Raw genomic sequence first — 16,177 nt, 5'->3', positions numbered from 1 at the left:
CAATTGAGTGAAGATCTTATATAGTCCATTTATTTTCAGAAATCAACTAATCAAAACTAATTAAGTGCTTGTCTGCTTCATCTGCTTACTTGATTGAAAATGTGAGAACATCAATCTACTGTTGGATAATTAAGGCATGCATGATGAAGTAGCTCAAGAGAATGCCTTATTTGGGAGCTTCTCATTGAAAGCATTAAGGATAACAAAAATGAACCACAAAAGATGGAACAGATAGCAGTAGGGTAACACAATAAAAAGATGGATATGAATACTATTGGTTGGCTTGCTGGTTGACAGAATGATTGTGTCACATACTTCTTCAGAAGAAATAAGAAAATTTCTCAGCTAGCCAGTTATGTTATTTTGCGCCTGACCTTTAGAGAACAATTTGGAAGGAGAGGCCGCAATATATTTTCTCTGCTGGATATCTGGCCTAATACAAGTTACCTTGGGGAATACCAGACATAACATTTAGTATGATTGGAAGTGCATTGTTTTCTGGTTGTGCATACTACAATTTCATCGTAATGCTATCTTTTGAATAAAATTTCATTTTACTGATTCAAAAAGAAAATAAAATGTGAAAGTGTTCTTTCAAGAATAAAAAATAATAATGTGAAAGTGCATCTTTGCACGTTTATTTGTTGGAATCCTGCATGTATTGGCTAACAGTTGGACTTGGCAGTTCAGTTTGGTCCCTCAGACTTCAGGGGATAATTATAATGTGGATTGCACTTTCTCATATTTCTATGTTTTAGAGTACATTTTCCATGAAATGGAAATGGGACACAGTAGTTCTTCAATTGTTAAGGAACATAGACCAAAATCTTTGTTCATTGTTTCTAACCAAACCGATCATTAACGGCTTAACCAGCTGTGAAATATTGCATCCACAACATTTTGCTGAAGTGTTCCATCACTGGCCCTTTTGATATTGCATCATCAACTTGTATTAGAACATAGTGTTCCTTAACATTGAAGTTCATTTGGGGTCTGTGATCTGATATCACCTATCAGTAGAATATTTATCTTTTCCAGTGATCGTCTAGAAATATCGTCACAGGGGCAGGAAATTTACCTTTTTAGAGAGGAGGTGGGGGTGGAGAGGGGAATTTAACGTGATTAACTCTTTATATAAGTTAAATACCACTAAATGTAATGATGAGGTTAGCGTTATAGTTCACATACTATTAACTGGAGAAATATTCTCTCATTCTCTTTATTTTTTCCTATGACTGAGAAGATCAGTGCTACACTTAGCAACGGTAATCAACAAATTACCACAAACCACTCTGATTCAGCTTATGGGGCCTATAAACTTCTTTCTTTTTATTTTTAATGTTGAAGCCTACTGAAACCATCTTGTGGCATATATTGCTTCTCAATAAAAAATAATAATCATAGGAGCTTTCATTCTGGAGAAATAGTACAACTGAAATTCATGTCCATAATTCCTAGTATGGACTACAGAAAAAAAATGAAAATATTTAGACAGTCATCTATCCTGTACTCTTCAGAAACATGTGTTGCCCTTAATAAAGTTGTGCATTGTGCTGAAAGATAACTTTACCATTTTGACTTCACAATTCCTGATACTAATGTTCTTAGAGTTTTCAATGTAAAAAATAAGTGGCTTAGAATTCAAATCAAGAGGATCCATAAACCTTTTTATGACAAGGAAAACTCAACCAAACCATTGGACCAAGGGTCTTACTTGAGAATCAATAAATGGTGATCATGGCTTTTTGCAAACAGTATTCCACCTTGTCTTTTGTATTAGCAGACTTTCTAAAATAAGATCTTGAAATAACTTACTCCCCCCCTTCCCCCGTCTCAATTTATGTGATGTAGTTTGACTGGGCATGGAGTTTAAGAAATATGGGAAGATTTTGCTAAGTTCCATAGCTACCCTTAAATTTTTAAATAGGAACACTTTTGTGTATTTCTTGCCAAATTAGTGGACTTTTGGCAAAAAGTCCACAAAAGTGTTGTTGTATGATCTTCCTTGTGGTGATCCTATTTAACTAGCTTTTGGATTCTCTTTCTATGGTAACAACTGGTTTCCTTGAACATCTGTTTGTTCAGTATTATATGTTTATTCTGACCCCACCAAATGCTAAAAGTTCATATCATTGTTCTATTAAAAGCTCAACACTAGAGTACATTGCAGTGAATTCAGAATATTACTTTTGCGTAAAACTGATATGAATAAGTATGTTATGAATTTTTATGTCAAATCTAACCTTGTGCCATTTGGTTATGCGAAGCAGTTTTATATTCAACCATATGGTTGCACTAAGCTAAGAGAATTGGTCAAACTTGGATAGGAGCACAATGTGTGCATGACAGACAGACGATTGACCTACCAAACCACTCCCAAACCATTTTATTTTTCTTGAGCAGTTGAGCCCTTTTCCCCCTCACTATACAACCTTTTAATTAGAAATGCTATGTTATGGAGTTCGAGAAAGGATTATCTTACTCAATATATCCACAACTGGTGTTAATCGAGCTGTAATGAAAGAACAAAATGGATTGTTCACCAGGAAAATGTGAAGAGCCACATCATAAACCAATAAAAGCTCTTAGTATGTTTCTTTTATTCTTCTCAGTCATACTTCTAAAGAAAAGTCAATGTGCATATGTGATGATTATGTTAAAGTGTTCTCAAATTAGCAGAAAAGAAAGAAGTTATTTCCTTTATAGCTATGCCTTTTACTGAGATATGTAATTATTTTAACAAGTTCTGCAGTATGTTTTGGTTGGTTGATTCTTATACTGATCATAATATTCTCCTAATCATAATAAGTTGATTCATTAATGACCTTTATTTTCTTTTGTAGATACATTGGTAGTAGCAGCAAGCCATGTTTAGGATTTCTCCTCATCAATCCTCACCTTGCAAGATTATTTCTTTTATCTTGGTTCTGTTGCCATTACAGACTCTCCACGACTCGTACTTACATCACATTGGAATTGCAGAAAATGCATGCTGCTTTCTTTGCAATGCCAACAATAAGACGATTTGCCAAGTTCTAATCGATTGGACAAAAGTCATGGCTCGATCTAACAATGTCCTAGCTACTACCATCTAATGGCCGGTACTAACGCTAGCTGTAGTACTTCTCATTTTGCTTGTAGGGATGACAAGGGGGGGGGGGGGGGGGGGGGGGGGGGGTGGTTGCAGTTTTAAAATTTGATATGAAGTCACAAGATTCATAGTAACTAAATAGCAAAAAGCATTAACAGTTAAACTTTTGAACCTTTAAGCATTTTTAGATTGTCAACTTTCTTTCAGATTACTAGTTAATATTATTAAGACTATGGAGTTATACTATATCTCGCTCATAACCAACATCTAAACAATCCTCCATACATTAAATGTCCCCCCGACATGTGGAGTTATTAGGTTCCATAGGAATAGAGTTATTCAACAAAATTACTCGATAGACACTAGAAGTGTTTTTTTGACCATTTTGAATAAAGGTACCAAATAAATGGATTGAGCTGAATTTGAAAAGAATAAAATAAGTGGGTTGATAATCCTCCGACGTTATTGTGTCTGAAACAATATATATTATTTGTATTTTTTTTAGTCTTTTATGACTTGTTAAACTTGATCTTGGATCATGATTTATCTTTTGTTATATTTTCAAAGTGATTTTCTGCATTATTTTTGTCAAGACTTATTTAATCACATTATTTGATTATTGTATTTTGATTTGTTTTATAATTACTGTCATCATGACTTTAAAAAAAAATAGATAGTGACAATGTAATTTCATTCGGTGAAATAGGTCAAATAATCGAGGTTATCGAAACTCAAAGATCAAAGGAGAGGCATATATGGCTTAGAAAAAAAAATGAATATGTAATGTAAAGAAGCAAAGTTATCACCTATGAATGTAACAAAATTAGTAGCTTTCACATAGATTTTTTATTTGTGTTAAAAATGTATTTATTATTTAATATTTATGAATAATTTATTAAGAAACTAATAAGTTTTGTTTATAGAATATATAAACTCTAAATTCTCGTCTTAAGTATTGTATAAAACATGTCAAGTTTAAGAGGATCTCAAGGTATTCTGACTAAATAAAAAGCAAGAATCAACGTAAATATCATAGAATTTGTATAATATTAAAAAATTAAAATTTAATAATCTATACACTATCACAATTATCTTGGTAGGTACCCAATGGGCACAAAATAGTTATTTTGTGTCATTTTTTTTGGCAAGTAACTCAATATTACATGATTACTAGACTATTTAAATAAATACCATAGTGTCATTTGCATTTTTGTAGCAATGAATTTAAATATAAGATCTACTTGCCTTATTATCCTAAGCTCATTTATACCTTATAAGCAAGTAATTTAAGAATACAGATTTACTAGCCTTATATGAATTAATACCATAAATTCATTTGTATTTTTTGGTAAGTAATTTATAAATTACAGATTTACTAGTCTTATATGAATTAATACCATAATTTCATATCTTTCTTTAGGTCCTATATAAGGTTCTAAATGGTATCAACAATTCATACTTTCATATCATACAAAAGTTCAATAGTGAAGAAAAATGAAGAGTTTCATTATGTCTTTTCTTTTCGCTATGACAATTTTTTTCACTTTGTTTAACCATTCACTAGGTATGCCTTTTTTCCTTCAATGCATATGGAATTATTTTATCTACAATCGCGTTCAAATATTTATTTTCATCATTCAACTTTTTAATCATATCGTTTAATATGTAGTCTTCTCATTGTTTTGTATTAGGTGATCTTACATTTTGCCCAGGAACTTTCACAGCTAATGACGTATGTGCTAATATTGATTGTGGAATTCTAGCTCTATCTCACTGGCCAGCAAGTAAAATGCCTCATAGTTGTACTTGTGCTGCTTCGGAAAGTAGTCAAAGTCTTTGTACATGTCAAATTGTTTGTTAAGCAAAATAATGAATAAAAGTAGTTATTATTGATGTTGATCGAGTAAGTATACATGTCTATTTTGAATTTCGAGAATAAATAAAAACATATGTTATATATATATATATATATATATATATATATATATATATATATATATATATATATGGTATTAATTCATATAAGGCTAGTAAATCTGTATTCTTAAGGTTATATAATAAATAAAAGTAATTCATATGTTATATATATATATTTCTGTGTTCCTTAAGGTTACAGGTGAAGCTTACTTCCTGTGGTTGCCCCTTGGACCTTAGCCTCTTAAGGGTTGGGTTTTAGTGGCTGGTTCTTAGGTCGTCCGGACCCATATCTGGTAAAAGTGGTGGCATGGTTGTCCCCACACCCCCTTATCATACGTGTCTATGGGAGCAGTATGTGCTAGTGTATTGACACTCGTCTTATGGTTCTCAGTCATCTTTCGCCGAGATGCCTTTTAAAAAGATTTTTCCCCGCATCGAAACAAGACCCACTATACTAGATTTAGCCAATTCAGATGCGAATGGAATATGCAATGAATTATAAACACACCAAATTGTATATTAAATGACAAATTATTACAATTTATATGACATAATGATATTATGAACAATATGTGACGACTCTCTTATATTGCTAATGTTATAATATATGTTATGTGGCATATATGGAAAGAATGAAATACAAAATTGACTGAATAGAAATATTTATCTTTAAATCTTATATCTAAACACTAGATATTATGCTAATGAAATTGATAAAGTATTTCTAAGCAAATTTCTAATTTAAAAGCCAAGACTCAAAGAAATGTTGCTTTTAGAGAAATCTTATATAATACTCATTAAATAATAATAAAAAAAGATAATTTTTATATCTATGATAAAGGAATAAATTTAAATATCCAAAGTTATTTTAGATATATAATAGCCCATTATTATAAATGGTAAAAAAGAATATCAACAAGCTAAGCTATTGTAAAGAAATTTAACTATATTAGATCCTCTCAGGAAAAAAAAATGAAGAAAAGTTTATATTAATCTCCATATATTTTTTTCTACTTCTAATTGTTTTCTTTTAGAATTTCTTTTTTTTACTTATTTGTATTAATTGAACTAGTATATATTCTCTTATTATATAAGAGGGAGTTATTGAAGCAGGCACGTCTCCGTGCCTGCTTCAGCGTGTTTCGAAAAAAAAATTCAAAAATTTATTTTTTTTGTTCTACTTAATTTAATTAGTGTATAATTTTTTCGAAATTATAGAATCCTCTTTAGCTCTAACTTTTAGTTCTTCATCGACGTGCCTGCTTCAGCATGTTGCTGAAAAAACAATTAAAAATTATTTCTTTTGTTCTACTTTAATTTAATTAGTGTATAATTTTTTCAAAATTATGGAATCCTTTTTAGCTCTAACTTTTAAAATCGACGTGCCTCCTTCAGCGTGTTACAGAATTATTTTTTTAAAAAAAAATTATTTCTTTTGTTCTACTTTAACTTAATGAGTGTATAATTTTTTCGAAATTATGAAATCCTTTATAGCTATGATTTTTAATTTTAAATTTAAGATTTCACGCTGAAACAGGCACACGTCTTCATCGACGTGCCTGCTTTAGCGTGTTTCGAATTTTAATTTTTTTTTAAATTACTTTTTTTGTTCTGCTATAATTTAATTTGTGTATAATTTTTTTGAAATTATGAAATCCGTTTTAGCTATGACTTTTAGTTTTAAATTCATATTCTTTAGTTATTGCTTTATTATTTTGAATGTCGGTAATATTTGTTTATATTTTATAATTACATTGAGTAAAAATTAACGGTCGATGACGAAAAAATACTTTAATTATAGACATCTTAATGGACCTCTTCACAATAAATTTGCACAAACAAAAAGTAATTAACCACTTATATATCTAAAATTCATATTAAATTTATTCAACTTTCTAAATTCTGCATATATAACATAAATTAAAATTAAAAAAATACTAAGATATTGGATCCGTGCTATCACAGACACCTATATCTAGTATATATATATATTCACCCAATCCTTTATCATATTTAGCAAATCAGAGTACATTTCATTTGTTTTTCAAAATGAAAACAGGGAATGCCAAAATATTATAGAATTTGCGTATAGTATTAAATCGTATAAATTTTACAGTTTTTCAAAGTCATGATTAAGAGTGCATTAATTTTGTATACTTGAAGAACTATTTGTGCTCTATTGTATATATAAATAAACATAAGGACTATTTTGAACCAAGACACAAGCATTAGGGACTATTTTAGGCAAACAAAATGGAAGTCATTTCCTTCTTACGGCGTCGTTTTTCGATTAAATTTTTCTCAGCCACCACTTTTTCACTTCACTTCCCCCATTTCTGCAGGCTATATTTCGCCGGAGTTTCCATCAACCGCCGGTCCCGTCATCTCTCTTGCCGTACGTAGATGTAGAAGACGAGGACAAATTATCGAGTTGGTTTTTAGGGTTCGAAAGCGGCTCTAATAATGGTGGTAGCTTCAACCAATGCATTTTCCAAAGAGATGGCCATCAGAAAACGCATTGCCAACATGTAATCTATCTTCGCCTCTGTTTTATCTATTCTATTTAATCGCCTTCTTTTTTACTGTATTGCAACAGTTTAAAATTAATCAGTAATTATTACATGTGAAGTTTGCAGGGCTGAAACTTAATTTTTTTTGATTTTGTGGTTGCTAAATAATGGAAGGAGGCGATTTTGAGTGAAATTAAGTATTAGCTTGACTTGTAAACTATTTGTGTTGTAGTGACAGAAAATATTTTAACCTAGTAATGGAGACTTTACTTCTGTTTTGGTGAACTCTTTTGTTTATCTATTTAGTCTATAAACTTCTATGTACTTCAATGTAATTTTGCAGCTATAATAAAAGAGAAGAGAATTTTCCATCATTGCGTGAATACAACGATTATCTAGAGGAAGTTGAGGATATGAGTAAGCGTTACTCTTCACTGATTTGTTCAAGTTGGAAGTCGTATAATTTTGCTTAACAGAATGCTATTGTTTGCAGTATTCAATTTAATTGAAGGCATTGATGTTCCTGCTTTTGAGGCAAAGATTGCACAGTACCAGAGAGAAAATGCAGAACAAATCATGATTGCTCAAGCACGTAAGGTTTGTCCATAAGGTGCTCTGATTGCAAATGGAAATGAGTTTGTAGTAACTAGTAAATGCTGCATGCAAAGCATTAGTATTTTGTAAACTGCTCTTTTAATTTGCTTTGTGGTGAACTAGGCTGAAGAATATGCAGCAGCCTTGGCAGCCAGCAAGGGACAGCCTGCACAGTCCGATGGAGATGTGAGTTGACTAATGATTCTCACTCTTAAGATTTATGTTCATTTATTAATTCTGGTGTGACATGATCAAATATCTAAGTAACTTTTCATAGTAATCAGCAGCAGCATAACAGTGTCTTTAGCTTCTGCATTCTTCTTTATTCCATGTTGATGAATAAGCGTTAGGATCATTTCCACGGCGAGTCTGTCATAGTTTAGAACAGTTTTCTCCAACTTTATTTTTTCTTTTCAGTTTCACTTTTTTCCAGAAAATCAGTAGTAATTGGAATAGAAGTCCTATATAGCAATTCAAAAAATTGTTTGAAATAAGCAATGCATGACTTATAGAGTACAGTGATAATTACTGGCCTAGTATAAACTGAAAAAATATGTGCTAAAAGCCAGAGAAGCCAAAGTTGTATGATTTTTCTTCTTTTTTTTCTTGGAACTGGTTGTATGATTTTAGTTTGACTAAAAATCCCCTGTTTCCTCAAATCACAGAGTAAAAGAATCCATTCTTTGACTAAAGACCGAACTAACTACTATCTTGTTTGGGTTTCTTTTGCCACATTTCGCCTTCCTTCTTGACCTTGGTTAAAGCATGACATATACATCATTTTCATACTGGTATAAACTATAGCAAGGTCATGGCTGCCACAAGCAAAAAAAATGGCACACATCTAGGCCATGGCGCATAACACACACTCCATGAACCAAGTGCACCGAACTTCCAACTTTCATATGCATGAGCCAAACCTCTTTCATTAAATAAATATGTAAGTGAATATATAATTAATGTTACACAAAGTTGGTGTGTCTTAACAATGTGTGGATTTATAGCAAGACTCCTCAAACTTAAACCATCTATCTGTTACAATATGATTTCCTAATGTGTAGAGTTTCAAACCAGAGGGAGTTGAAAGTTCATCGGATTTGTAGGGAGAATGATGGGGTGGGAGGTGGGGAGTACTTTGGGATCTCATGTTCAGGAGAAATCTACAAGACTGGGAGCTGGATGAGTTTCAAAGGTTAATGGAGTTTCTCTACAGGGAAATCAGGTCTCACTTCAATAATGACTCATGGAGATAGGCGCTGAGAGTGATAGTTTATTCTTAGTCAGATCTCTTTACTAGAGTTTGTGGGTGAGAGAGGAGACACAGTTCCCACATTCATTGACTTGGATTCCTAGGGCGCATACGAAGGATTTTTTTTGCCAGGCTGGCATCAAGGGGAGCAATTCTGACATCTGAGAATCTGAAGAAGAGAAATATTACTTATCTAGGTGGTGTTATATGTGTAAATGTTCGGGCAAAGAAGTTAATCATATTTTGGTGCATTGTAAGGTGGTGTCAGGTTTGTGGAGGGTGATCTTGAATTGTTTTGGCATACAGTGGGTGATGCCATGTTTTATTTTTTGATAATGGTAACTAGTGGGTAATGCCATGCATAGCTGTGCTGGCAGACGTAGGAGTAGAAGACAATGGGCATGGAGGTTGCTTTATTAGTTCTTATGTGAGTTGTTTGGAGGGAGAGAAATAGGAAAGCTTTAGAGGGGATTGAAAATGATTTTGTATATGTTACCATTATCCAAAAAAAAAAAATTGTAAATTTGAGGGATAGCCTTTTGCTTGTTATTGCTTTTGGTGCATCGTTGAGATTCCAACTTGTATAGATGATTGGGTGTCTTTCGTAGAGAATCATGTCCTTTTGTAGATTTTCCATTTTATGGTATACCTCTTGAATACAAGGGTTTTCCCTTTTATTAATAATATTGTTTACCTTATATCAAAAATATATCATATACTCTCTACACCTGAAGTATAGAGAGATCTAATGCTGATTGAATTTTCTTTAACTTTAAAAATTATATAGTCTATATCCAGATCAGCCAAAAAAATGCAGAGAGGGGTAGTCTTCACAATTATATTTTTTGAGAAAGTAACATTTGTATTATAAACCAACACTTAGTGCAGAAAAAAACCTTTTACAACAAGTGAGAAGTTAGTACGAAGACAAAGAAACTCCTGATCTTAGTATGACCCTAAAATCTCTATGATAACTTCTGCATCTATGGGAGGTACACCAAAAACACAAAAGCAAAATACAATATGTTTTGATCCTCTGAACTGTCCTACTCCTATCTTCAAAACTTCTAGCACTCCTCTCCTCCCAGACAGTCCACCAAATGTATGCTGGAATGGTTCTCTAAATGCTCCTGTTCCTGGCTCCAATTCCAGCTTCCTCCTAACTGTAAAAAGTGTCAACAATCTTGCTATGGCATTGTCCATTGTATGCAACTGAGATTGATAAGAATCTTCCATAGTTGGTTAGTAATTCTGCAATGTAGGAACAGATGCCCCACTGTCTCATCTGCCTCTCCACAAACAACAATGTGTAACTAAGATGATGTTCCTCTTTCTTAGATTTTCATGTCTCAAAACTGCCTCTTTTGCTAACAACCATGAGAAGCATGCCACCTTCAGAGGTGTTTGGGCTTTCCAAATTTGTTTTCATGGCGAGATGTTGTTCCTGGTGCCCAGTCACATTTAGTAACTTGTACCCTGAACTTACTTTGTATGCCCCTTTGCTGTTTCCATTCCACCCTAATCCGTCCATCCTAACTTTTAGCCCTTGGAAGGATTCAAGACTCAAGAGTTTTAAGTAGTCGAACCATTCTTGGAATTTCCCAGTCATTCAATTTCTTCTGAAGACAAAATTCTAACCTTGAGGAGACCACATGTCTGCCACAGTTTTGTCCTGATGCAAAGCTAAAATTAAACAAATTTGGAAACTTTATTGATAGGATTCTATTACCTAACCACCTGTCTTTCAAGAAGACAGTTCCTTCTACCATCGTTGAATGCAATTATAGTGTGTCTAAGTAAGATGAGCCACCAGTTTCTGATTGATCTCCAGACAGTAACCCCCACATGGGTTATTTGCTTCTTTAGTAACCCAACCATCCATTTCACCATACTTCAATTGATCACATTTTCTCTGAGAGTGTGACTCTTGAGTATATCTCCACAACCATTTCATTTTCAAAGCTTTGCTAGGGTTCTTCAATTTTTTCATTTCCAAGATCTCCCTGTTTCTAGTTTGTATAAGCACTTTCCACTTGAAAGGATGATAACCTGTTCTGGTTTTGTTTCCTTGCGATAAAAAGGATCTCCTAATCTTATCTAGCCTCTGTACAACACCGGCAGGAATTGAAACAAAGTAAGCATATAAGTTGGAAGGGCATCAAGAACAACATTGATCAAAGTGAATCTGCCCCCTATAGACAAGTACTAGGCTTTCCATGTAGATAGCTTTCTTTCACTTTTCTCCAGAACCAATCCCATATTTCTTTTGACCTTGATATTAGCCCCCAAAGGCATCCCTAAGTACGTAGAGGGTAAGGCTCCCATTTCTCATTCCCAGAATTCAGGCCAGAAGATCAATGCTTGGGACTGGATCAATGGGAAATACATGGTTCTTCCCCCAGTTTATATACAAAGCTGTGATACCTTCAACAAGTACTAGAATTACTCTTAAATATCTTAAAGGCTCCTCCTCTGCCTCACAGAATATCAGTGAATCATCAGCATATTGGAGATGTGTCACCTCCAGACTATCTCCACTGCTTATAGACACCTCAAAACCTGATATCCATCCATAACCTTTTGCAGTATTAATCATATGATTTAGACCCTCCATGGCTAGGATAAACAAAAAAAGGGACAAGGGATCCCCTTGTCTTATATCCCTTTGGGCTGCAAAGAAGCCTTCAGGTGTACCATTAATCAGTACTGAAAACTTCACAGTGGAAATACATAAACTGATCCATCTAATCCATTTTTCCCCAAATCCCATTCTCCTTAGAGTGTTGAGCAGGAACCCTCAATTCACATGATCATAAGCTTTTCCAATATCCAATTTGCATAAGATTCCAGGTTTCTTTTGAGCCAGCCTTGTCTACTGCTTCAATGGCGATCAACACTTCATCCATAATCGGTCTCCCTAGGATGAAAGTCATTAATGGAGAGTCTACTAACTTAGTAACTTGTCCATCACCCCTTTACCTCTCAATCAGCACTTTAGACAGAAGCTTATAAAGCTTCCTATCAAGCTAATTGGTCTAAAGTTTTTTAGCTCCTTAGCCCCTTTCTTCTTTGGAATCAAAGCAATATATGTGGCATTGAAATTCTTTTCAAACATCTCATTTTCAAAGAAGTTGTGGAAAGCATCCATGACATCCGCTTTAAAACATCCCAGCATTTGATGAAAAAATTCATAGTACACCCATCAAGTCTAGGATCCACAGCACACTTCTTCAGACAACTGAACACTTCCTGTTCCTCAAAACTTGCTTGTAGTTGTGCCTTCTCTTCTTCTGATATTGTGGGGGCATTTTGGGGCATTCCCTGCAGGTCTCCACCTCTCTGTTTCTGTATACAGTTTCTTATAAAATTGTATGATTTCCTCTTTTACTCTGTCTGGTTCCTTCAGTGTACCCCTTTGAACTTCTAGGAGATCAATGTAATTACTTCTTTTGTGGGCATTGGTTGAATTGTTGAAGAATTTAGCGTTGTTGTCACCTTCTTTCAGCTGCAACATTTTACATAATTGTCTCCGGTCAATCTCCTCATTCTTGAGCAATTCTTCAAATTCCATAAATGTTGTTGCCTTCACAGCTGCCTCTTCCTCTGTCTAAAGCTCTGCAATCAATTATAGAATCCATAACTGTAATTCTGTTTAGCAAAGTGGATCTTTGCAAAGACAGGTTTCCTTTTTCTTCCCTACTCCACTCATTTAACTTGTCTTTCAGTGCTTCTAATTTGCAAGCTAATAAGTAATCTGGTTTCTCCGGAATGTAAATGAGTTCCACCATGCTCTGACTCTATCTGCGGACCCCTCAGTGTTAAGCACCAGTTTTCGAATTTGAAGATTTGTTTTGGTCCCAAGGACCACACTGTAAGGCTATAAGGACATGATTTGATGTCAATCTCTAGAGAGTAGTCTGCTTCACCCTGCTAAATTGTTCACTTCGCTCTGCAGAGGATAAAACTGTGTATCCTTGAAGCTGCATTATCAGTGTCTCCTCTGAACCATGTATAACTTCCTCTTTATAAAGGAAGGTCAATGATTTCCAAGTTTTCTATGGTATCTGATAGTCCTATCATGGCAGGAGGTCCTTTAACAATTTATCTTCTTCATTGGAAACCTACGCACATTGAAATCCCCACATACTACCTAGGAACACTCCATTAGCCCTCTCACAGCTCCTAGCTCATCCTGCACCTCTCTTCTTTCTACCTTACAGTTTGGAGCATAGAAATGTGGCAATTGAAGTTTTGGAGCAAAGGTTCAATAGAGCGAGTTAGAAGTATGTAGCCCTGTTTGTGGTACCTCTCCCTTCCATACTCTACAATCTCATAGCATGATGATTCCATCCTTGGTACCATTGGCTTCTAGACAGGCAAATTTAACTCCTCCCTCCCTGTAATTGTTTCATATCTCTTGCAGATTCCCCTGTAACTTTGTTTCCTGAAGACAAACTATATCAGCCCTCCATTGCTCAATACAGTTCTTCACCACTCTTCTTTTTCCCCATCATTTAATCCCCTAATATTCCATGACATCAGGTTTAGCTTCATGGATCAGACTGTGAACACCCTTTCCCCTTGTTTTTCCCTCACTATTTTTAAACTTAAATATCAGAAGTAATTAAGTTCTTCAATTCATTGGCACCTTTAAACCTGTTTTTCCTGATTTCTAAGGATGGCTCCATCTTACTAGTTTGTCTACAAGCATCTACTTGCATATGTAGCTCAAGAGTCGAGGGATTCCTCCTTGTGACCTTTGAAATCAGGTCCAAACATTTGCCCTAGCTTCATATGTTCTGTCGCACCCAAGCTGATGTGGACCTCCCCTTTTTGATGTTATCTGATGATGTTTCTGGGGCTATTGGTATGCTACTTCCACATTCCATATCTCTCCTCCCGTACTTGAATTGCCAATCGTAATTTGTTGTTCCTCACGATTCTTGGGCCCCCTTTCTCCCTCACCATTATTTCCCCGTCTCTTTTGAATTTTCCTCTGTATCTGTCTTGTTGTGTTGATAACTGCTTCTGGGTTTGTAGTAGAAAAATTGAAGCTCTTCAGTAATTTATGCTCTGGTGATTTCTGATTCTTATGTTCTAAGCATCATGATCTCATCCCAAAGTTCATCTATGAATACACCTGAATCGCGTTAGGCTTGGAGATTTTTTGTGGTTGGGCCGTCCCATTTTTGGATACGTGCAGAGCATGTAACTTTTACATGCTACAAGACTTTTGCATGATTGTGTTTAACCAATTAGGTAGAAAGAATTTAGAAGTCAAACATGCTACAGGAATGAATAAAGGAATTAACTCCAACAGTATCCTTTTATGGCATAGTATGCCATCAACCATGTTAGCAAGAGAAAACCTCAGTGCACTCAAGATCTGTTCAAAGCAGACACATCATTGTCCATCAACTTTTTGATTAAGTATATGCAAAATGTTCATGATGTGATTGGTAAGATTTCTGCGACACTATCACTTTAAACTTCTTTTTCCTTGTAAACTTTGTCCAGTACCAAAAAGAAAGAAAAAAACTAATCCCTGAATGAGTAGCTAGCTTGATGTCGTCCTAATTGATGAATTCTCCTCTACCAACCAGATAGTTGGAGAGTTTGAAAATGGAGAGAGTGAGGTTGCAAATAGTAAGAGTGGGACAATGGATAGTGATGGTTCCTGTACAGCAGTGTATGAGAAGATCAAATGAAAAGGAGGGAATGTAATTGGTTTATAACTATGGTCAGGAGTGTATCCAATGTATTAGCTATGGGTTCGAACCCATAGATTTTGGCTTAGGCTAAGTATATGCGTTAATAAATTCACTAAATATGTATAATAATAGATTCTAGACCTTGTGAATTTGATGGAAGTGATAGGGTTTACGAATCTGAACCCATAAAGTTCAAATCCCAGATCCACCTCTGATTATGGTTTTTTCATATTGAATCACTTTTTAAATTGTGATCATGTAGATAATCTGATATTATTGGTAACCAATTTTTATCTTCACTTCTGCAGGCTTTGGGCCAAGGGCCTCAGGCAGGGTCCAGTACAGGTCCACAAGGGCACTATGCCCCTGCAATAGCCGGAAGCATAGCTCAGCCACGGCCAACACAACCTCTCCCAGTTGGATCATTTCCAGATATGCTAGGGGGAGAGTACGAAGATGATGAAAAGATGAAACTAAGAACTGAAAGGGCTGCTAAGGCTGGGGGTTGGAGTTTAGAAATAAGCAGGAAAAGGGCACTTGAAGAAGCCTTTGGAAGCCTATGGGTCTGAAAGTTGTACATCCGTTTCGAAGACTGTTCCAGCTGTGTGACTTTCTGTGGATTCTGGCAAAAATTGTGTAAAGTAACAATCCATTCTGGATTACTCAGAGAAATGCCATCAATGGAGCAGCATTTCAGCATTCGTCTTGACGACGTTTTTTATTCTTAGATGGTATCGTGTAAAACTTACCAACTTATCATAGAATGTCTTTGGTCTTTGCAAGGTTTCTTCTCAAGAGACCTCAGCTTGCCTCTCCACATGACCGTTGACCTCGTGATAATTATTCTCGGGGATTTTGGTTCTTATCTTAGCTACGCTTTTTTAGCCCTGTATTTCCTTCTATGAACAATTTAAGGTTCAACAGCTCTTCGTTTCAGATAAAACTGGGCTAGCAAGACCAGTGTTTGGCACTTCCACTCTGCGTGATCTTCAATCTAAACACTTGCAATGTCATTTGGGCTTCTCTCACTTGCAAAATGAAATTTCTTATCATGGAAATTTGAGTACACTCCTTTTCTTAAATTTCTTTATGTTTTACTATTGGC

General features: G+C 34.8%; 2 protein-coding genes across 2 annotated transcripts in view; both read left to right on the top strand.

Moving 5' to 3' along the window:
- LOC125833971 (fructose-1,6-bisphosphatase, cytosolic) overlaps window positions 1-16,177 on the top strand; it is a 312,269-nt gene that overhangs the window by 271,000 nt on the left and 25,092 nt on the right. The window lies entirely within an intron of this gene.
- On the top strand, window positions 7,275-15,966 carry LOC125833983 (RNA polymerase II transcription factor B subunit 3). Its single transcript, XM_049513158.1, has 5 exons — window positions 7,275-7,536; window positions 7,862-7,935; window positions 8,012-8,115; window positions 8,236-8,298; window positions 15,381-15,966. Exons 1-5 carry the CDS (start codon window positions 7,472-7,474, stop codon window positions 15,639-15,641), a joined length of 567 nt encoding a protein of 188 aa, XP_049369115.1. The 5' UTR covers window positions 7,275-7,471; the 3' UTR covers window positions 15,642-15,966.

This window comes from Solanum verrucosum, unplaced genomic scaffold (assembly GCF_900185275.1).
Source record: "Solanum verrucosum unplaced genomic scaffold, falcon-dt-bn FXZP01000108.1, whole genome shotgun sequence".
Classification (NCBI taxonomy): Eukaryota; Viridiplantae; Streptophyta; class Magnoliopsida; order Solanales; family Solanaceae; genus Solanum; species Solanum verrucosum.
The sequence above is the reverse complement of the archived record's forward strand: the minus strand, read 5'-3'. Positions and strand labels throughout refer to the sequence as shown.